The sequence below is a fragment of the Polypterus senegalus genome, chromosome 13 (genome assembly GCF_016835505.1).
Source record: "Polypterus senegalus isolate Bchr_013 chromosome 13, ASM1683550v1, whole genome shotgun sequence".
In the NCBI taxonomy this organism is placed as follows: Eukaryota; Metazoa; Chordata; class Cladistia; order Polypteriformes; family Polypteridae; genus Polypterus; species Polypterus senegalus.
In genome coordinates this window covers 108,353,554-108,377,759 of record NC_053166.1, presented here as the reverse complement: position 1 = coordinate 108,377,759, position 24,206 = coordinate 108,353,554, and the positions used below count along the sequence as shown (strand labels likewise).

The window sequence follows — 24,206 nt, the reverse complement described above, 5'->3', positions numbered from 1 at the left end:
TATTAGTATTTTTTTCACATTATAGAAGCTCTGTGGTATGGTGGATAGAATAGCAGTCTTATAGCTTCAGAGTATTTCTTTCAAATCCAAGGCATTTTTCAGGTACCCCAGTCAAATTGTTTTAGATTTCACAAACTTCTGTTGCATTACATCACATACAGTAATTGCATCACACTGTATTATATAACATTTTAAGATCTCAACCTGAAAAGTCTGATTATTCATCACAAATTGTAAATAATCATTACAGAATGTAAATGTATTTACTCAATTAATGCTTTAAGCAAACCAACACAGAAATCACAAGTGCAGAACACATCTCTTTTTGATTTCTCCTGTTATTACACTGGCAGATTAAGAGCTTTCTCAATACTTTTACCAAGATGCTCATACTGCCATTTTTTAAATTTTTATTGTTAAAACTTTTTATAAAAATAGTACAGTATTCTCACATCCACTTAAGTCAGTTCATATTTGTTGGACGTTTTTCTCACAACATGTGATAGCTTACATCACAAACATGTGTCAAGGTTTTCACTCTAAGCAGAAGTGCTGATCATGGCAATAAAATGAACATTAACAATTTAGATTCATCCATCCTGCCATTGAGTGCATTATTTCAAGAGGAACCCCAACTAAAGACTCACACTCAGCCAGTTTAAAGTCAATAATCAACATGTCATGTGTTTGGATTATGGGAGTAAACTGGAGTACTACGAAGAAATACAAGCCAACACAAAGGGAGCATGCACATCCCACACAGAAGGTCCTGGAGTTGTACATGTTCCTGATGTGCAGGTGGAATTGTATTATTTTTTGCTTGCTTTTTACTTTTTCCTCTTCTAAATAATACCTCTATTAACTACTGTACGTAAAGACTTTTGAGCTGTACCATTCGCATTCACTGGTTAATGTGAGCCACATGTGCTCTAGTAAATAAAGAATCAAATTTTACATAAATTAAAGGTGAAATCTGAAACTACCTTGATATAAGCTGTGATTTACTGAAGCTTTGCTGATCACATCCATAATTTACAGTGAAATGTATTCAAGTATATATTTATATTGTGCACCTGTGATATATCATATGCAGTAGTATATTCATGCCTTTCTTTGACCTTTCTTGATAATTGTTGTCCCAGCCATAGTATGATGCCAGGGACAATTCAAGTGTGGGTTTGCATTTGACAGCTCCCTGTGACTTCGGTTCACAATATTCTCCCATAATAATAGTTGTTCAGCATGAAAGTTACAGCTTAGTATAGCACTAACAATATAGACCATGTGGGAATTTTTATATACTGTATACTAAATCAGGCACGTCAAGCACGCGGCCCCTGGGCCGCATGCGGTCCGCATGACAGATCCTAGTTACCACCGAACTTGTACAAAATGATTACTGTTGTTTGTGATTGAATCATTCTGCATCTTCGGTGTTACTTACTGACTTTTCTTACTTCTGCCTTCTGACAAAAGTTTGTTTTCCCATGGCATTACGGTACCAGAAATGTCATCTGCTAGTATAGCCACGAGCCTTGACCAAAGTTAATGAGCCACGACGTCACAACTGAAGTGCTAGGCTGCAGCAGGGTTGGCCTTAGGCACGTGCAAACTGTGCACCTGCACTGGGCCGCCACGCCAATATATATTGAATATAAAACAGAAACAGAAAATAACGACACAGCTTGGTTTTCAAGTTACGGACACGTGCATATAGAAGTGTGTCATGAGCACAAGGCAGCTATGCAGTGACCGCAACAGACATGGCCATCCGCTGTGCATAAGATACCATATTGACATTGGCGGGCGAAGGGGCTACCAATTATTTCTCTGCCCAGGGCTGCCACAAGCCTAGAGCCACCCCTGCTAGGCTCCACTACTGGCTGGGCTGCTGAGACTGGCCACTGGGCAGAACTGACCCTCATGAGTAGTAATAGCTCACATATTTTCACGTTTTTTTGCTCTGTTTTATGCAATTTTCTGCTAGTATTGTAACGAACAGTTAGTGCAGACTACAGCTGAAGATCTGAAATGGATGCAAGAAGTTGGTGAGTTGTTTATTAACAAATTTTTGTGATTTTGAGTTTGTAAAATTAGTGTAGGTCAGGGGGCTTCTTGCATATCGGTTTATTTTACAATATACACTTTGAAGTAAACTTAGTAAAGTAAAATTAGATTATGGAGTATTTGTTTTCCAATTTGAATTACTGAGCAGTGAATTTAGTGAGCGTTTTCGTGAGTTCAGTTCACACAAACAGGACTTTGCTGTTCTCTTAAAACGTTGAGAATGCGCCTGAGAATATCCAAATGGAATTGATTGAACTGCAGTCAGATTCTATTCTGAAGGCAAAATACAACAAAGTTGGTGTGCCAGGCTTGTATGCTTACCTGCCACCCTCGTATGTGCAGATCCATAAGTTGTCATCGAGAGTACTATGTTCAGAAGCACTTACCTTTATGACAACTGTTTTCGTTAATAAAAGCTACCAAAACCCCACCTCACTCAAGACTTACTGTCGAGCATCTTTCATCCCACATAAAAGTTGCAGCTGCACAAGATTTCAAGCCTGATATTGACAAACTGGTTACTAACAAGAGATGCCAAGTGTCGCGACAAAAGAAATAGATCTCAGGCTGTAAGACTCCTATATAAGCAATGAATATAATATAATGAATATAATGTAATAATATAAGAACCTAGCTAAGAGACTAAGACTCTAATTGTACGCTGTTGTACGGAGCTTGTATGGAAATAAATAGCTTTTCTTTAAACTTTAAGTGTTAAATTTTTAAAAATTTTCAGTATTGGAAAGAAAGCTGCAGTAACTTTGTATAATAGTACAGTATAATAGTATTTGTTACAGTGCAGCCCGCTGACACACAAATGGCAGTCGAAGTGGCCCACCATTAGTAGTGAGTTTGACATACCTGTACTAAATCATCCTACGATGCCTGATCTTTGGCTGGAAACCTGAGGTTGGATTTATGTTTCTACTGTTACCTTATATCACCAATCACTCATACTGCTGGTCATAAAAAACAAAATAGGTTCACATGTCAGTAAGGTGGCAAAAATCTTAAAAGCTGCCATACTTCTAAGAATAAGTGTCCTCCTTTGCATCACTCCTCGGTCCTGCCATCTTTTTAACACATAAACTGCTACATTGTTCTTTTTCAATATTACTTGGTTAAGTTGTGTAACATATTAAAGCCACATTACTAAAATGGAAGATTCTTGTCTAAAATGCCACCATTCTGAAGCAACCTACACAAATAAAATTGAACATTCTAAGTTGTTGAAATGAAAGTCACTCTATATCACTCTTCAAGTTATTGAACTCATACCTGATTTTGATACAAATATTTTGGTACATATTTAATTACCATGAAAAATTACAAGCAAAAGAGTATTGGAGAGCCACCCATATTTTTGGCAAGCCTACTATTTCAATATCAGAAGGATATTTTGTCATTGTGGAGAAAATCCTGTTTGAGAACTGAAATGGTGTATGAGACCGCAGACACTATAGAGATAACCTACGGGCTACTTAATTTCATTACTTCATAAACAATTAAACATGGTCTGGAATCCCTACAGATTTTATTTTTTCTCCAGCGATCTGGAGTTTTTTTTTTTTTGTCCCCCTGGCCATTGAACCTTACTCTTATTCGATGTTAATTAATGTTGATTTATTTTGTTTTATAATTGTGTCTTTCATTTTTCTATTCTTTAATATGTAAAGCACTTTGAGCTACTGTTTGTATGAAAATGTGCTATATAAATAAATGTTGTTGTTGTTGTTGTTGATGAGTAACAAATGTGCATGCTGGGTGCCCAGAATGTTGACTCCTGAAGTTAAGGGTAACCACATCTAATGTTCCAAGGCTCAAACCAATGAATTCAGAAAAATGTAACATCCTGGAATAAACCTTTGATATGTCACTATGACCAGAATACAAATAACAAATAAAGCAATGGTCATGTTTTTCACAGTGTTAATGGCATAGTCTATACTAATTATACAGTATGCTTTAAAAGGACCCTATAATTGATCAATATTTCACTGATTTGCTTTAAAAGTCGACTAAAAAAGCTGTCCACAATCCTCATTCTGCTTCACGACAGTAACCCATTTTACAATACACATTACAAAGGCTTATCTATGAAACTGTTGATGTGAAGAGATGTCATACCCACTCTATTCACCAGATTTCGCCCATTGTGAATAAAGCTTGTTCCTCAATCTTTAAAACTATTTCTTTAGGCCACACTATTGTAATGGACATTTCAAGTCACCCAAAAAAGAGTGATGGCATAAGCAAAATTAAATGTTTTACTGCATTTGCATAGTAAAGCTTTTTGCATATTATAACAAGTGCATAGTGTACATAGTGTTTTTGATTACCCTTCATATTAAGAAGAATATTGAAAGTATCAGTTTGAGTTCTTGTGTAGCATAGCAGTAACTTTGAAATTTAGCTGATTTTTTATTTATGTCTCCACTTAATGTTAACACCAGTACTTTTCAGAAAAAACTGTCAAGAGCACAAGTGAGGAAAGAGAAAATTTCTCTAAATACATTTTTGTTCCTTAAAAAGTATGTACTTTTAAAACATTACACAACTAAGCAATATTTTGCAATATAGTTTTCCAATTTATGCATGTACTGAATTATTTATGCTCAGCCCCCATTTTTATATTATATTTCAGATGTTTTTATGTAGGCTGGATTCTTGCTAGTGCCCCTGTTACCACACTAATCTCTAACAACTCATGTCTCTTCTTGGTAAACTGCAGGACTTTTTTTGATTTTTTTTTTCAGTAAAAATATGCAACACTATATAATTTGGGCACATTCTCATGCACCTCCACTCTGCTGTACTTACAGCCTCGTCGGCGCTGTAGCAGGGTGCTCATCCATGGCACCCAGATCTTCTGTAATGGTGTCTGAGTGAGCTCTGTCTGCTCCATGAACTCACAGTATTTCCTTGGGCTTGTCTGGACCCTCAGTTGGCTTAATTCAGCTATTTCCTCTCCACACTTAGTATATTAAAGCTGGCTTCAAGTCAGGAGCTTATCTTATTCCACATGTTTTATAGATAACAGTCCTTCATCTGTTGAACTTTGCCTTCATGTCATTTGATAGGAGCAGAAGCTGCAGTTTGTGTTGATGTCTGCCCTTTTAACCAGCATATCTCCTGGCTTCTGTTCTACACTCACCCAAATGTCACAACACTAACGGACTCTGGGTCGAGCAGAGGTGGATTTTGCTTTAATCTATCAAATTCATATGGTTCTCAGGATACCCAACAAAAGAAAAGTGTGTGCATGCAGACACCATACCTTCCAGGGACAAATAATTTCCCAGCATGTTGAAAATTTAGCTTTATCTATCTAAATCTTCATACAGCAGAGTAATGAAGATTACTGGCTGTTAGTGCAATTGTACCCATACACCTAGATAGTGCAACAATGGTTACACAGGACATTAGAGTCATGAGTTAATATCATTAGCACATAATCATAACATGTATTGGGATTAGGAATAGGTATGGCTTAACACTGATTGAGAAACACAACCCACAGTATGCTCCACACGAAGAAGGATAAAATAATGTGCTTAAATAGGTCATGTTTGAGTGAATGTACCAAAACACAATCTGGCACCCTGTCACTGGTCAGAAATGAATTTGGGCAGTACCTTTTCTTTGTTGCATATCCTCATTTGGATCTACTAAACAAGAACTCAGGCCTTTGTATATAGAGACCAAAGAATAAGGCGTCTTAGTAGGTTGAGCGAATGGAGAACCCTGACCAAGAAATAATTGTGATTCTGATGACAAAAGCGTTTCTCTTATCACAGGAGGTTCTCTCTACTCAGCTTCATTGCACTCATCCATCTCACTACACACTGCATTCAGGGCTTATTCTTGTCTTAGGCACAATGTTACTAAATAATGCTCCAAGATCCACAACATTCAACTGGATTTAGCAGTTTTGAGAATGGATTGAAGGAGAGATATTATTAACATGTCCAGTGTGATCTTAATCTGAAATGAAAGGACTGAGTCCCCATGGCAGTTAAACCTGAGAGGGTGGTGTGGAGAGACAGAGACATGAGAAACAGAGAAAGTGAAGTGGGAAAGTGCTTATGCTTGGGCAAGAAACCTAGCTGCCCCGAACTCTAATACTACTTAGGTCTTTATATTCTATTCAGTACATTTAGATAAATGTAGTTCCTTTTCATTGTCATCCTTTTTGTAATTTTGTAATATTTACCTGTCAAATGGCTGCAATGCACATGTCCTCTTTACATTTCAAAACTATTTTGTAGAATCTCCTACTGAATAGCTATTTCTCCGTTTTGTCTTTTCATTTGGCCTTTCTGTAGTGTATAAAATGTTGTACAGGTGTGGAATTACAGTACATTTAGTGTGTTCACAAGCACTTTAATAACATGATTATTTACAGACACCTGGTTTCAAAAAATGTCATGTATACCTTTATTGTGGTTAGAATATTGGCCTCTGAGAAACCATGTTATCACATGTAGATTTCTAAACCCTTAACTGGGCTGGAGTTAAGGATTTTGTAAGTCCCGCAAAGAAGTTGATTTGATGTGGCATAGGACCACTTACGCTGCCAACTCAAACAACATAATGCTGATGCTTTCTCAGTCTGACTTAAGTCCATTTCCAGACTACACATTATGCCAAGGCATTTTGGGGAGCCCATGTAGACATTTTGAGGTGGGTTGCACAGGGTGGCGTGGGGTGAGGTAAAATGAACCGCAAATGCTCACAATGTTAACAGTGTTGGACACACTACTCAATTTAGGGTATTTTCCAAAAACAAAATTAGCAAGCATGGCTCCTTTCTTTCTTTCTTTCTTTCTTTCTTTCTTTCTTTCTTTCTTTCTTTCTTTCTTTCTTTCATTGCTTGCTTAAAGGACATACTGAAAAAAAAAACAACATTCCAATGACTAACCACTTTTTATAATGAGGCACAAATTGTTGTATGAGACTAATTTATACGTTTATACCTAACACATGCATATCATGCTTTAGACCTAACACATGCATATCATAACCAAAAGCAAAAATGTCACCTTCATTAAACACAGCAGTGTTTTACTTATTTTCATTTTAAAATAAAAAAACAACACAACATTCTCAAACCTTCTAAATGCAAGTAACGGTCACAATTGCTAGAACTTAGCACAATCCAGGAAACAGGCTTGAAAACAGAGCCCATCAAATGCACACTCACACTGGAATTTGGGCCATTTGTAATAACCAGTAACCTGTCTTTTGGGATGTGGAACGAAAATTAGAGTATACTCAGGCAAAGCCTCACACAGCCAGAAGAGGAACTCAAGCCCAGGACACTGTATGTCATCCATTGCATCACTCTTCATTGCAAAATGTAAGTTTAGAATTCAGTAAAATTTATATTATAATTTATATTGAGATACTTTCAGGTGAGCTTGAGTCTCATTCACAGGGGCTGAGACTCCCCTAGCCTACCAGTATTTTTTACCTTGCAAATGTCCCCAAGAGAAAATGTATACCAGAACTGAGAACTGCAGTGCCCTCTTCCATTATACTCTACATTTACCACCGCATTTCCAGTAAATATGTATGTGTTTCTTATGCAATGGCTACCATTAAGAAAGAAATGAAACTGCACACATCATTGAGACCTAACTGCATACAGTATTTCTGTCCTTAAGAAGCATTTCATGGATATCACGGATCTCTGCGCTACCAGCCTTACTTGTACTAAACACAATCGCCTTGACTTTTCTAAGATCAGCAGTGCCATCCCTGACTTAAACATTTCTTATGTGTCAGTTGGAAATAATTCAATCCAGCTATTTCGGCCAGATTGAAATAAGTCCAGCCTCACTAAGAAGAGCGTACACTGAAGAACATTGTCTTTGAGCATATATATAGCACAACTTAGAATTGGATGAAATGCTCTCAAATCAGTGAGGTCAGGATCAAAGCCACCAGATAAAGAGAAATATTCAATTAAAATCAATTCCTCCTTCTCAATGGGACTATTTGATCCTTGAACTGTCATACTGTCTTCGAAACGGCACTATTACAGTATTGTCTATATACTTTCCAGTTACCTGAGAGTAGAATTACTTGTAGTTACATTTGCACTCCTAATACTGAAACAAATAAAATGCTTCATTTCATCACCACCTACAGAGCCGGCAAATATGCCACTAGCTAAGCCGAGTGTCTCTCTTTTATTTCTTCTACCTTGTTTTGCCGTGAAAAGTGAAAATTGCAGTGAAAATTTATGAATTGTGTGGTTCTTACTCCATTTATGGAATCCATGCCAACAGGATTGACTTGAGCAGCACATGTTTCTGTGTTAGAAGACTTGGAAATTACAATAAAAAAACTATAGTAGTAATCAAAGAAAGTGGAAGACACGGGTGTTGAGTGCACTGCAATAAAATAAAAAGAAAAAATAATCATGAAAATGAAAGTATACAAAGCAATAAAAACAACAATTAACTTGTGATTCCCTTCAAATCCTGGTCATGAATATGTGCTTTAATATCTCACGTTTCTGGCATTTAATACAGAATCATCAGTACACAAGTGATACTCCCACTTATGTTATTCTTACAATAGTGAAACACATGGACCCACTGTACTAAAATAAAATGCAAATAAAAACCAAATTAAAGATTCACAATGGTAAGTGTGTTAAGTAGTGGTATCTGCAGTAAAGTGGCCACCAAGTTGATGCAAACCTAAAATACTTTGAATTTCCAGAAAAATATGCAGGAGTTGTCCTTGTGTGTCTAAGTGATTCAGCATCCTGTATGCTTAGTCCTTCTCATCCCTCATTACTAAATTGCCTTCTATGACGTGCATCATACTGAGCACTTTGTTTTTTGTTCTATTATGATGTTCTTTGACATATAATCGGCTACTGCACTTTGCTTGATAGTCAGCAGATGTCGCCGGTATTTTTTCTTTCTGCCATGTCACATGGCCTATCAATCACTGCCTAAAAGCTATGTCACATTTGATTATTTTTCCAGTAATTTTCAGTTGTACCAAGGGGTGGGTGATCTTTCTAAAATATTATATCACGATCCTTTTAACACAAAATCATGATCCACCATCTGAATTGCGATCTATCTTTTCAATGTGGCATACACTTAAGAGAATATCCGGACTCAAACTCATTAAGACTTAAGTTACACTTTATTTTAAATTTCAAACAAAGTTGAATTCAATTGTGAATAGATTACATACAAAAATAATTCTAGATATAAAAAAATATAAACATGGGCAATTTTCAAATTTTGACACTTCCAAACATGAACATTCTTTAAAAAATTGTAATCAGCAACTAACAGATAACATACATATAACCAGTGATTTGATCCACTTTATGGGGTTTCAAAGAAGCCCATTGACTTATTACAGTATTACACCTGTGTTAAACGCTCTTTCTGATGGTGCACTGGTTGCTGGGATAAAAAGATGCTTGTTTGCCAGACATCCAGACACAGGTACGGCTCGAATGTTCGACTGGACCATAAGTCACTCGTCGTTGCAAAAAAATTTGTCGTTCTTTAATTGCTTTGCAACCCTCTGCGGAATGGCTGCATCAGAAAAATATTTGCGTCTTGGAAGATCATATTCCACATCTAAAGGTTGCATCAGTTTCTCAAAACTACAGCTTTGAAAGGTACCATATCGTTAGCTAGGTAGAATGTGACCGCCTCAATCACCTCTTTCCATAGTTTGCTGCTTTTATCATATTTTTTCAACTGCTCTAATGCGTCGGTCAATGACTGTTTTACGCTTCGCGACCACGCAAGAAACAGATGAGTGGGGTTGTACTGACTGGACTGAAACATTCTCGGTATGTTCCTTCGGATGTCTCCATTTAAGATGATTAAATAGATTTGTCGTATTGCCTCCCTAAGTGCCAACCGTTGTCCGACAAATTTTACATATAACTTTGCTTTGTGCATTATCTGACTGTGCACAGCCGAACCACTGCCACACTACTGACGTCGAATCCAGGGCCGGATTTAGACTTGATAAGGCCCTAAGCTATTTGAGACATGGGGCCCTTTATAAGTCCAGATATTCTATGTAAGTGCCAAATATGATTTGTTTTAGGGGCCACCAAGAAGGCGGGGGCCCTAAGCTATAGCTTGTGTAGCTTATACGTAAATCCTGCACTGGTCGAATCCTTCTTTGGCACAGGCTCCTAATCTACCGTGCTGCTTGCGCGCTACTAAAACTTCTTCACACAGGAAAGCCATTGTGGGGACACATGATATAATTTGGCCAATCAAAACGGGAAATTACTCTGTTGGGTTGTGGACTTAGCATGGATCCATCGGTATCAAGCGCTGTATTAGAAGAATATAAACGATCACGATCTGTACGATTCACTTGAAAATTAGATTGTGGACATCTTTAAAATCAGTCACAATCTAAAATCGTCAGATTGCGTACCCCTAGTTGTACCCTTCATTTACATAGTCTTAGCAAGTTGATGGCAGTCAGTGGCATGGTCCCTTGAATCCCGTCATTTAATGTGATATAGCCAGTGACTCTGCCCAACTAGCCTACGACTCACTCCACTAAAATCAAACAGCTGTGATTTTATCTTTAGTTGTTGGGGCAAGCTTTGTGTGAATGAGGGATGGCAACAAATAAGTTCTCATCCAGAAGTACAATGCATAGAAAGCAGCAATAAGAAATACGGAATGCAGGGGCTTTGGACCTCACAAACAGAAGCAAGGGTTCTCTGTCTGTTGTCTTGAGTTTTATGTACCATGACAAAATGGAAAAAAGAAAAAAAAGGGCAGAGATTACAGCCAAACTCGTCGCAGCTGTTAACCCCTTATGCAGTGCCAGTACAGTGCTGGCTCCATCATGCAGCACACTACTGGCTGTCAGAAAATGGGGTGACTATACTAGACTGTCACCATTCAATTGCTAAATGTGACATGGGCAACCATTTTCAAGTAAATTGACAAGGTCCAATGACAACAAATCAGACATACCCAACTACTATAAGTTATAAAATGTAACATCAGATTAAGAAACAGACAACCACAGGTCACTTTATGTACAATGTTTGAATAACCAGAACAGATCAGGTCATAAGCTTTCAGTTAAGACCAAGATCAAGGCTCTAGACCTAGTCGTTTGCAAGTAATCATGTGACAGACAGAGAAACCGTTAGTATTTTCTATATATAGAACAAGTCACTTTGCCAAGGTTGTTGCTACCTAACATTTTATGAATTTCCAGAACAAATCAGGTCATAAGCCTTCAATTAATCTCATCACAAACAGATAGACCTTAGCATTACATACATATACAGTAGATTGAGAGAACACATGGACAGAAGCCATCAGTTTGGCTCTGATTCTTGCTGGCCTCTGGTGTTAGTAGGAAGGCAGCATTACTATTTTCAGTCTGTTGCTGACCTGTGCTACTTTAAACAGGGTTACCCACACCACAAAAACAATAGGAACACATCAAACAGACTGCAAAGGAATCATACTCTAGAAGAAGGCTTTAAATACACATTTAAAAATAAATGACAATTCTGACATTAATTGACATTATGATAGTTCTGCTTATGTGCAGGCACTCACTGACAGTTCTCAACATGTGTTTAATAATCTTTAATGTTTTGCCAATAAGTAATTTTAATCACTATATCTTTTATCATAAATGAAGAGATGTGAGAGCAATAAATATACAGTACATTTGACTGTTTACAAAACTTAAATATTCCTGTCATCTGGATTGGCTGCTTCACAGTTGCAAGGCCCCGGGTTTCAATCCTAACACAAGGCCTGATTGTGTGTGTGGAGTTTGCACATTATTTGTATGTCTGTAAAGGATTCCTCATGTTACTCCATTTTTGCTATAAAAAATCATAGATGTGCAGTTTGTATTCACTGCCATCCCAAAAATGGTCCTTTAAGGGTGATTATGGGGGCTTCGTGGTTATGATTTATGATATTTTGTGATAGTGATCTGCCCAAAGTGGGATCCCCTTGTTGAAGTGCAAGGCTGAATGAGACTTAAAACAGGAAAAAGTAACTGATGGACAAACTGAACTAAGATAATGATTTCTATTGTATTGTGTAAACTTGATTGTTTGTGTATTTAAAGACTTCTTTGTTTCCACAGCTCTAATGTGTGCATATGCTAATTCTGCTGAAAAGTGACACCTTTACATTTAACAGTAAAATGGCCTGCAGAGGTCACATTTACTAACACCTACCGCCTACTGTAATTTTAAGGCTTGAAAAGAATCCACTCAGAGTTATGGAAGTATTGCATTAGAAAGGATGGCTTTAGAATTTGAACTCTAGAAAACTACTTTTTTTATAAAGTACTTTTGCTCAGTTTAAAACCGTTCAATCACCTTTAACAAAAAGTCTGCCTTGATGGAACTTGATCTAGAGCCAATTAGGAATAACCGATGACTTCATGAAAACTGCATGTGGCAAACGAGTCTTTCTAAATGATCATACCATTATTTTCATATGTGCCCTTGCAATAACTTGCATGTGGTACTAGGGTGTTGTACCGTGTTAGCCATTATGAATGTAGTGAAAAGTCAAGCAAAATGACCTTGAGAGAAACTGAGTATCAAAATGTATTAGGCTACCAGCACTAGCAATAATTAATATCAGCTAAATATTGCCATAAAAAACACACAAAATGAAAATCTGTCAAAGTATTATTTTGCATACAGTATAACTATCAAAGGATAGTATTACAGGATATTTCACATGAATATGAAATATTCAGCACTGAAATCAGAAAAACTAATGAATATTCATAAACCTTCATTCATAAATCAGTTTTTGTTAAACTGGCAAAGTGCTAAATTGTATGATGTACTATACATAAGTAATCAAAATGATTCATAATAACAATGACAGCTACTTCAAAATATCAAGATGTACAAATTCACATGCTTTTGAATTACATCACAAAAAATCAACAAACAGGTCATTTAAAAGGGCTCTAGCCTTCAATCCCCAAGGTGGAACTGAAAAGTTCAGGCTGCACATACACATACCTGAACAAAAGAATGGAAAGAACATTGAAGTGTCCATGGGCCTGCCCAAACAACATTAAAACAGGCTAGCAGTATCAGGCAAAGAAAAACCTTCACATAATCCAAAAAGAAATATTTTTCTAGATAAGAAATTGCATTGAGATGTCAAAGAAATTATCTCAGAGATATGCAGGTGGATGAGTTTATGGTGTCCTGGATAATAGCTTATCAGTCATGCAGGGTGCAGTTTGTGAGACTCATTCGGATGTGAACAACACCGGAGCACCACAAGAAACAGTCCTATCTCCTTTTCTCTTCACTCTGTACATCTCCAACTATAAATATAACACTAAGTCATGTCACTTGCAGAAATTCTCTGATGATTCTGCAGTTATAGTCTGTATTGATAAGAGGGATGAGGCAGAGTATAGGAGTCAGGCGGAGAACTTTTTTTCTGCATCTTAGTATCAGCAAAACCAAGGAACTGGTTATTGACTTTCACCACACCAAAGAGCCTCTATGTCTAGTCATTATCCAGGGAGTGGATATAGAGGTGGTGCACTCCTACAAGTACTTGGGAGTCCCCATTAATGACCGGTTTGGGTTGGTCTTGGAACACAGAGGAACTATACAAAAAAGAACAGATCAGGCTCTTTATCCTTAGGAGATTGTGTTCCTTTAATGTGGGAAGTGACATCCTTCGCATCTGCTATAACTCGGTGATGGCGTGTGCATGTATTGGACAGGCTCAGTTATAGGATGCACTCTGGACCCCCTTGAAGCAGTATCATAGGAGAGAATTAAAACAAAAATGAGTGCCATTATGAACAATGCTGCCCATCCTCTCTCTGACACAGACACACTGAGTACTTTCAGCCAACAAATTACTTAGCAGAAGTTTGTCAAAAAACACTACTGGGTCTCCTTTATACCAACAGCAATAGACCTGCATAATGTGTCACTGTGAGTGTGACTGCCAAGTCAGAAATTGTTCTTTCTTTTTAATTTATTTTCCTTTTTAATCATTCTGGTGTGTGTTCAGATCATACTGTGTGTTTATACATATTAACTTATTTATCTATTTATGTATGTGTGTATTGGAAGAGCTTCTTTAAAAAGCCAAACTTACCCCGGGGGAAAATAAAGTTCTGCCTATCTATAAAATGAATTTGCTAAAAACAGTTTAACATTATGTCAAACTGAGGTGCGTTTACTACTAATTTTTGAAAAACAGCACCATCTGCTGATCCATTGTTGCCATTAATGAGAATGGTGATGATACCTTCATTTCCTCCTTAATTTTCTAATCCAAATTATTGCAACACAGGTTCACACAGCAGTGCTAGATGCAAGTCACCAGCCACTCTTTGATCAGAACAATTTTACTCTTTAGTTAGCTTAACCAGTGTGTCTTTTTTAAAATGAAAGCAGTATTGGATTACCCAGACTAAACTCCACCTGGACACAGGGAGAACGTTTAAAATTTGGTTTAGACCACAACCTGTTATAGGACTTTGAAGCACTAACCATTGAACCAAAATGAACCAGAAAGTATTTAATTTATATAGGAACTGCTTTAGTATGGGCCATCTGAAATTTCATCATAAAAGAAAAACAAAACAAGGTGTCTTCAGTAGGAAAGTAAATGGCTAATAATACTGTACATTCTTAACCTATTTTTTTGCCTGTCATCATCACCCATTTAGTGTGCAGTTTAACTACAATAATAATACAACTAATCATAAGAAAAAATAATGAGAAGCAACACGGTTTTATTTAAAAAATCTTTGTGTATAAATATTTGAGGACAATAAAAAGGAATAAGATATATTTTCACTTTCATTTCAAATATAATAAGATATGTCCAGAAGTACAGAAATTCCAAGACACAAGGAAGGAGGCCCAATGAGCAGAATCAGACTTACAAAAACATACTGACAACTCTTTTTTTGTAATCACTTTCTGTGTTAATCCTGCTATACTTTAAAATGTACACAATAATTTCCATCTTGTGCTTAAAACCACTTTTTTTCAAAATCTTCATTACAATTCGTTTAAGCTGCAATCTGTAAAACTTTCCATAAACTCTTCCTGACCTTTGGCTCTGCATATCCATCTGACATTAGCCCTCCGATGCTCCTTTAAGAGTTAATGTGAATGAGGTAAAGGTTTTCCAGTGACTACAGGTATTACTGTCTGGTGCCCTTACTACTCAGTAACTCGAATAATTAAATAACATAAAATAACAATCTCAAACCTAATTAGACCTATTGAAGGTCACAGGGTGCAGAAGCCTATCCCAGCAACACTGCACACAAGACAAGAAACAATCTTGAAAAATACAGCAGCTCATCACAGGAACCTCTCACAGCCACAAAGAGGTACTTTACAATGACTAATTAACTAAGTAACATGCAAGCCTTGGGGAAGGGGGAGGAGAACGCCGGAGTTCCCAAAGGAAGTCCCACATGCAAACTTAATATGAACAATAATCATGCTGTTTTCCAATCCTGGATGCTGAGTTCATGAAGCAGCAGCAGCACTACCTACTACACCACCAAGTTGTCTTTCAACTGATGACAGTGTTCAAATCCAGTTAGTGCATATTCAAGGAAGACTATTATAAAAAATATGGTTTCTGGGGATAGTTCCCAGGGCAAAGTGATGGCCCCACAAAATTATTCAATGATTTTATAAAGATTCACTATAAATCACACAAGTTCTTTAAGGTCAGCAAATTAAAGAAGTAATCTGTCAGGGATCAGGAGTCGTTACAATGGCGCAAGAGATTTTCAGGTCTCTCAGTACAGCAGGAGAGGACTACAAACTTCATTCAGCAACTCAGCAGGGGTCAAAACCAATTAGACATGCTAATAAATTTAATCAGACATGCTTCTTTACAGCTTTGGTTTGCTTTGAAATACAAGACGTGTGTCGTAAATTTGTGACAGATGCCAGATTCCAACACTTTGACCTATTTATTTGTTTACTTATTATATTTTTTACCAATGTATTTACTCTTGTTTTTTATCAACAGAAATGAGCATTGCTAGGAAGACAGTTTGTAAAGAACCATATTATAGGATTTGTCTCTACAGTCTCAGAATAGCTGAAGACAAAAGTTAAAATTGGAAATATATACAGTATGCCATCCATTATACTCCATTGAAATTGTTTGAATGTTCTACTATTTGGCAAAAGCTAAGGTGACAACTGCCTGACAGAAATGTGAATTAATCATTCATTTAATTTCTAAATTCACGGATAAGCAAGCATGGGTGAAAGTCAGTAAGCAATACAATCATTAAGTACTTTCAACCAACAAATTATTTAGCAGAAGTGTGTCAAGAAACACTGCTGGAGCTCCTTTATACGAACAGCAATACATCTGCAAAATTCCTCACTGCGATTGCAATTGCCTTTTTTTTCTTAATAATGTCATAAGTTTTCTTTCCCTTTAGTAATTCTGGTGTGTATTTAAATGGGTGGTTGTTGTTTGTTACAATTTTTATTTGTTTATTAAGCTTCTGTAAAAAGTTAAATTCCCATTGGCAAAAATGAAGTGCTATCTATCTATCTATCTATCTATCTATCTATCTATCTATCTATCTATCTATCTATCTATCTAACTTATTCAGATGGTACACACATCCTTTACCAGGTAATCTCAAACCTACATCCACACTCATGCATACTAGGATCATTTAAAGTGGAAAAGTGGAAAAAAGACATACATTAAAAGTTATTTAATTATTTAAATTAATTTTATAATATTCAATGTCTGCTATGGCACCTTTGGCTACTGACAAAGTTTTTCAGAAATATTTGATGGATTGTGAGGAATACATGCCAAATGTAAAGTTTTTTCTGGAAATATAATTTTTCTCGTATGTTGAAATATGCGAACAAAAACTTCTTTTTGTTTTTTTTTTTTAACATTTGTCAATGAATTTATGTGATCTTAAACTATGTGAATCATGGACAAATGTGTTTGCATGCTTTCAGTCCTCTTGAGTATTTTACATATATATGGTTAAATGTCAACAGGGGTGTGTGCTGAGGAATGAAGTCCCATCTCATATAGTGAATAAAATATTTAATTACAGCTACTTTAATTAACCCTGAGACTACTTTTCTCAAAGGGCATTATCTGGCACAGTGGAGCAGACTTTGTAGCCAAGTACTCCTTTAGATTACCATTATTTTTTTTCTCTTGTTGTTTTATAAAGGAAAGTTATTTTAAAATGTTGCATCCTAAGATATAAAGTCTTAATTTGAATAAAATGCATCTAAAAATTAAAGTACCAAGCTAACATTTATTTTCCTGTGTAAATATCCACTAATCATTTTGACCACGGATTCTGAGCCAAAAATTGCATTTATATGTATGAAGGCCTGAGCTTTTCCTGTGTAAGACATCAGTCTGTCACATTAATGTAGTCACATTGATAGAATTATGTCTTCACTTGCTTGTTTGTTTTCAATTAAAATACACCACATGCCAGGATTTCTTGGGAGTTAGTGATTGTGCTCCCAGCAGCAGTTCTTTTGAAAGGAGATGTGGATCACGTGTAAAAGCCTTAGAAAAGTGTTCATAAATGGTTTAGTGCAGCAATAAAATCCAGCAAAATCAGAACCCAAGGAGACTTCAGGCGAGGTGTAAAGTTGAAACAAACCTTTTGACATTTTTAGTTACTTTTAAAAAACAAAATATTTGTTTATACTATAAACAGATCCTATCAACCATTGTCTCAACCTGATTTTCCAGTACTGACTTCACTCATTAACACTTGCCCACTTAAGATGTAAAAATGTATTTATTTTCTGACGGTGCATTCAGAAAGCACAACGTGTTGCAGATTTTTTACAAGTTACTGTCTCTATATATGTGTTCTAAAAAGCTGTATTTAGATATACCGTGTTCTAACATTGGAATGTAAGTGTCTGGAAATGTACTTGCTCACATAATTAATTAACCAATATTAAGTGACTGATAGAAAAGTCCATTCACATACTCAGGAAAAAAAAAACAAAATAGTTATATATGCATTATTAATTCTTTTTTAATAATTATACAACCCAAAAATACAACTTTCCCATTGTTACATGAACACCTGGTTTAAAATATATTTTACTCTAATGCTAACTACATGTGTCTCTGCTAAGGTTATTGTCTTTTATTTTTATTATTATCATTATTATTATTATTATTATTGGTGGTGATTCTTTTCCTTTTGGCCTGTTATAATTGGTACCCTTACCAGTACAAATACTTACAAAAGGGCATACCACAGAATTAATATAAAAGTTGTGCAATCCATATAATTTGCACAGAATACCAAAATATTATTTCCTCCAAATGGCCCATGCTGCTGACTAAGGAAGAACAGAAATAAAGCCTGTATTTAAAGGTATTTGTCTAAGATGGGTGATTCTGATTTTGCTTACTGCTTCTAGCTCTTGCCTATGTTTGCAGTGTCTTGTCTGCAGCTGTCCACTTTATATATGGCCATGTACGTTTGGACTGCTCCATGTATTGGTCACTTCTGCCAGAGACATGCAGCTCACTCCCAGATACGCTAAGTTCCAGGCTTATTTTATCCGAACTTGTCCTTTAGTCACTGCCAAGGCAGAGTTCAAGTGATCCACGATAAATCAAGCAGCTGGGTAGCAGGTGGGATAGAGTGCATGTTTAAAGAAGGAGACCCACTTGAACTTCTTTGACTTTTCTGTTTCACTTCTTTGACATTACAAATTATAAACCTTTTAAATAAAGAGAATAACTTATCAGGGAGAAAGCTAAGCAACTGTCAGCTCCTCTTCTCTCTCATCCTTGAAAGGTGGAGAAACAGGAGAGAATATTAGCACATACAAGGCCTCCTCTCACTCATTGCATGACTTTTAAAATGCACTGTTCTAATGCTAGAAACCTCATGAATGAATGCCAGTTGACCACAGGCCACAATGTCAGTAAAGCGATTTAAAAATGCTAGGAAACTGTGGGGCATGAACATGGAGAGAAAATACAAATGCAATTCAAAAGGTACTCAGATGGAAAGGCATAGAATGTGCTAATCTGATGCACCTTAAAATGTTTGTTACATAAAATGATATCTATCATATTATATATGTGTATGTACTTACTATCCTATCCTTGTTACATTTTGTTTATATTTTGTGTATCAGTGGAAATCTGACAATTGAAAGAGCAAGTAACACCCCGGGCAATAAGCCACCACTGTCTGATATATAAAGAGGTTTAATAATAATAATAATAATAATAATAATAATAATCTCATCATTTACTACATTTAAAAAGTGCTTTGCTAAACTACACAAGCACTTTACATAGAAGGCAGAGAATCATTTCAACTAACACCAATACGTAGCATCCACCTGGATGATATGATGGCAGCCAGTTTTTTGTGGCAGTATGCTCACCCCACATTAGCTATTAGGAGTGGAGGGGTGAAAAAGATAGCTAGCCAATAAGAGGCAGGGGTGATTAGGGGACCAGAATGACCAGGTCATGGATAATTTAGCTAGGACATCGGGATACACCCTAATGTTTTCAAAAGATGCCCAGCAATCTTTTATGACTACAAAAAATTAGAGCCTCAGTTTTATGCCTCATCTGAGGGACTTCCCTATTTTCACAGCACAGTGTCCCTGTCACTGCACTGGGACATTGGAACTCACCCACAGTCCACAGGGTAAGTACTTCACTGGCCAAATCAACACCTATTGATAGCAGCAACCCTAGTTTTCCTAGGGTATCCCATGTCTCTATACACTGGAAGTCTGTGGTTTTTGGGATAAAAAATAATTGCTCAAATAAAACTCACAAAAATACATTGAGAACATGAAAGTGTAACAAAGATGGGAACACTGGGAATTTCTAAGTTGCAGTAAAGGAAACACCTTGTGGACTCGCTTGATTGTTTTTGTTTTTAAACCGTCTTTGCATTTTCTTAACTGACTTTTTTCAATTAATGAGTTGTAAGGAGTGGGAATAGTTGCAATGAGTACAAGACAGGAGCCAACTCTGGCCAGGATACCAATGCACCGTGAACTTTCATGATCACAATGGAATAATGTATCCCTTTACTTAACACTTAATTCTACTCAGTTGCGGGGTGGGAAAAGATGGTTAATCTACCCCGGAAGGTGGGGGTCCTTGACGTTTTTGGGGGCAGGTATGTGGGCTCCTGATTTTGGGTTTGTGAGTCCATCGTTGGGGTGGGGCCATGGCGAACGCCCCTCTGCTGTCTCATTTTATTTTAATATCTCGCTCACTATGATCTGTATCTTTTTGGCTGCTGATCATTTATTTAAATAAACAAGCAGATACATACATAAGTATTAATGCACTCTAGAGGTAACTAACTTAATGATAGTTATATTTATATAAAGGGCATTAAAATAATAACCTCATCATGCAAGTACGTGTGAATAAGTGAACAAGTGAAAATAGTGTACGTCTCAACTTCTGCAGTTGCGAACTTTTGTCGCCGGAGAAAAAAACGATCCACTTTCATATTCTTGTAACGAAAAACATCCGGAACATAAAATTAATGAGAGGTTTATTAACAACAGATAGACTACTTGTAAGATGTAAATTAAAAAAAAACGGGAGCTTATTTTAATACCTGAGATCTGTTGTTCCATTCAGTTTTTGCAAAGGAAGACTACACCATGTAGTCATAATTGTTTTTCATTACAGTGTTAACTATTTCCCCTTGTGTCCTATAAGCTATTTTTTATGAACCTTTATAAAACTGGACATTATTTTAAAATTGTGTTACTTGTTGTTGAAACACAGTAAATGGATCTGGACAATTACAAATTAACTGTGACTTCATGAGCAGTTACACACACTTGTATTTGAACTGTATGCCACGTGCTTGTAACATCGCCAGGAATAAGCCCTGCATGAGACGTTATCGCAAAAATGAAAGATTTAAAGGGATACAATGTGAGAATAGGTGTGTCCCAGCGTCCAGTCTAGGGCTGGTGCCCGCATTGCGCCCGATGCTGCTGGGATAGACATTAGCTGCGACCCTAAGGTGACAAGCGGTTTTGCAAGTCCTGTTTTTACCCTCTGCCTTAACACTTTTAAAACAGTCCACACGTCCCGGCAATGAGGCATATTCGATATAGAATGTAATCTGGACTTCTTGTGACCCACCTTGCATGCAGTTCACCCGGCGCTCTGAAGTCATGCTGCTGCTGTCGACTGCGGCTACTGATCGCGTCACGTTTTAGAGCTTATGTCGCCTACAAAGCTCTGCAGGACGGCGCCAATTCGGAGTTCAGCTGTGCTCATCTGCTTCCACCAAAACACGCACTGCTCATATCCAGTATCGGGATGAAAGGAACATTCAGGACTGATTCGTTGCCTCAGAACTGTCTACGCATTCCATATTTCACAGATGCATTCTGGTTGGCAAGATCTTCACAGTTTTATCTTTTCGCTCTTTGTAAAGACAATAAAGGATAAACAATCGCGGAAAGCAAGTGAAGCGCACCACGCCGGCTTGGCAAATCAAGCCCTTTAACCTTCGCCGTCTCTCTCTCTCTCTGTCCCTCCTTCTCTCTCTCTCTCTCGCTCTATCTCCCTTTCTCTGTCCCTCCTTCTCTGTCTCTCTGTCGTAGGCAAACACGCATCATATCAATCAAGGGACTGCGGTTATTTTTGTCTTCGGAGCCTAACCCCTTAATCGCCCTCCGACTGATTACAGAAAATGTTCATATCAATAGGAGACAACAACCCCTGCGTGAGTCTCTCTGTCCAATTTTCCAGGGAATTCTCTCATTACTATTAAAATAACCTCATTACTGTAACAATAATCGTGGGGAGTCAAGCAAAACGACACATTTTATTGGCTAACTAAAAAGATTACAATATGCAAGCTTTCCAGTCAACTCAAGCCGCTTATTCAGGCAAAATGTAATACAGAAACTGAAGATTCCTGTGTTTATATACACACTAGGACAAATAACATTGGAAAACCTGTAAGTGAGACATCGTAAATGTAAAAAAAATAATTGACTTCTTCAGGCTAAGATCCATTTAGCAAGAGAGGAGAATAATGTATGGTCAAGATCTTTGAATAAGATAGCTGTCTCGGGGCAAATACATTATTATTATTGTTATTATTAATATTATTACATTCATAAACGAAGTAGCACTGATGCCACTTGCTTAACATGCAAAATGTTTTCTTTTTTTTTCTTTTTATGACCAAATATATTTTTTCAATACAACTTTGTATTGGACAAGACTGGGGAGAAGGTATGCAGTTTTATGATGTTTTGTGAAATACCGATGTCTGTCAGGAGCCACTGTTAACAAGGATCGTCTCTTGTGACGGTCTATAATTGTGCACCGTTTACATTTTTGACAGAGTGGATTTGCAGGTTTTTCTGGTGTGGTAGGGTATTGAACACTTTGCTTTGTACAGTAGAAATTGATCAATAGTTTGATTTTCGGCCTCAATTGTCCATGTCACATACTACACTTTTTCTCAACAAGGTTTTTAGAAAATACTGACAGTCCAAATAATTGCATATTACAGTATTATTTATTATTAATCATCCATACTTTTAGAACCCCGTACCCACTTAAATCAATTAGGAACTACTGTTGATATTATTAATTGCAATAGCAATTCTGTAATAAGGATTATTTTCCTAACCAAATTTCTAGCCTTTTCTCATACTGTAGCTAATTTAACAACACAAATTACAAGTTTCATAAGTTTTACATATATTTATCTTTATGTATGTACTGTAATCATTCTAATCAAAATGTTATCTGTAAAACATTTGCACTAAATATGCTGTAATACAAGGAAAGAAACCACAACCACTTGTAAAATATCTCTCTATTATATAAAAAAAATCTTGGGTTGAGATGTGATTTTCACTGAGACACTTTAACATTTTGCGAGACAAGGAGGAAAGCTGCTGTACAGGATTTTAAATGTTTGATGCGCAGCACGACTTGCAGGTCACGCAGCACGGCACAAGCAGCAGCAGAAAGCCAGTTGATCAAGCATAGAGGAGGTAAAAAATATGTATTTGTTTCCCATTGTATCACAGTTTAAGAGGGGGTTTTGGAGGAGCGACCGTATCTCCTTAGCGTGCGTTCAGACCCCCTCTTCACAACACAAGAAGCAGAGACACGAAGTGGCTGGCGCATAGCATGCCCCCTGTGGGGCAGGGGAAGGGGTTGGGCAAGCGAAGCAAGCAGGGGAGCAAAGAACCCTAGTGCTTTATAAATATATAATTAGTAATGTTGCAATATGTATAAAAGTCACGCCCACTTCTACATTTTGCCTGAATCTGTCCAGACAAGACAGCCATTGTGAATCATACACCGTGATCCCAATAATCTTTTAGATTCTTGCACATTTTTTAAGATTGCACCATGTGATTTTGGCTACTTAATTAAAATCTGTGTCCAGTCAATCTCTTTTTGTCTGGGTGTGGTATACTCAAACCCAAACTGGTGATGGATGAATGGTTATACACAGCTGCAGCTACATGGTAGAACCAGGGGTATAAGTCTGAAACTCGGTCTGGTCACTGTCAGCGTGAATTTACTTTACTGCAATGAATTGGTTGGTTCTGAGTTTCATTTTGCAACTTTCACCTTGGGTTTGTTGTGAGATGCGAGTATGTACATCTGCTTTGGGACAGGTGGCTGGATTTTTGTGAATTTTGAAAACAGTACATGTATGTAGAAGCTGTGTGATGGCAGACTCCTCAATTTGTTTAGGTGGTCTATGACATTTTGGCAATAAATTCTAAATCCATTTAACAATTAAGCTTACTATTTCTAATGTCAATTGGAAAAACTGTTATCAAATTTTATAAAATTCAAAAATAATCAAAATTTTGAGCACCAAAACAGTTGAAGAGCGATTCACTGACTACATGCTGGTGCAATAGAATCTCGTTTATCTTCATTTATAATTTCTTAGGTAACATTAAGTGGTTTAACAGGGCTGTAGTTTCACACTGATTCTAGCAGGACAGGGCAACAAACTAACAATGACAACTGGTCAAGACACAATGGAGCCGGGTGGGCATGCAGTGAGTTGCATGACAGCAA

General features: G+C 36.9%; 1 protein-coding gene across 4 annotated transcripts in view; it reads right to left on the bottom strand.

Annotated features, from left to right (window-relative positions):
• LOC120543396 (6-phosphofructo-2-kinase/fructose-2,6-bisphosphatase-like) overlaps positions 1 to 21,677 on the bottom strand; it is a 74,880-nt gene extending 53,203 nt beyond the window's left edge. Inside the window, exon 1 of one of the 4 annotated variants that reach the window (XM_039776475.1) lies at positions 21,276 to 21,677. In XM_039776475.1, coding sequence (XP_039632409.1) covers positions 21,276 to 21,309 — 34 coding nt within the window. In that variant the 5' untranslated portion in view covers positions 21,310 to 21,677. Of the gene's footprint in view, positions 1 to 4,887; positions 5,230 to 21,275 lie in introns of those variants that run through there. The other 3 variants (XM_039776477.1, XM_039776476.1, XM_039776474.1) reach the window with 3 other exon arrangements.
• Positions 21,678 to 24,206: the final 2,529 nt, after the last annotated feature.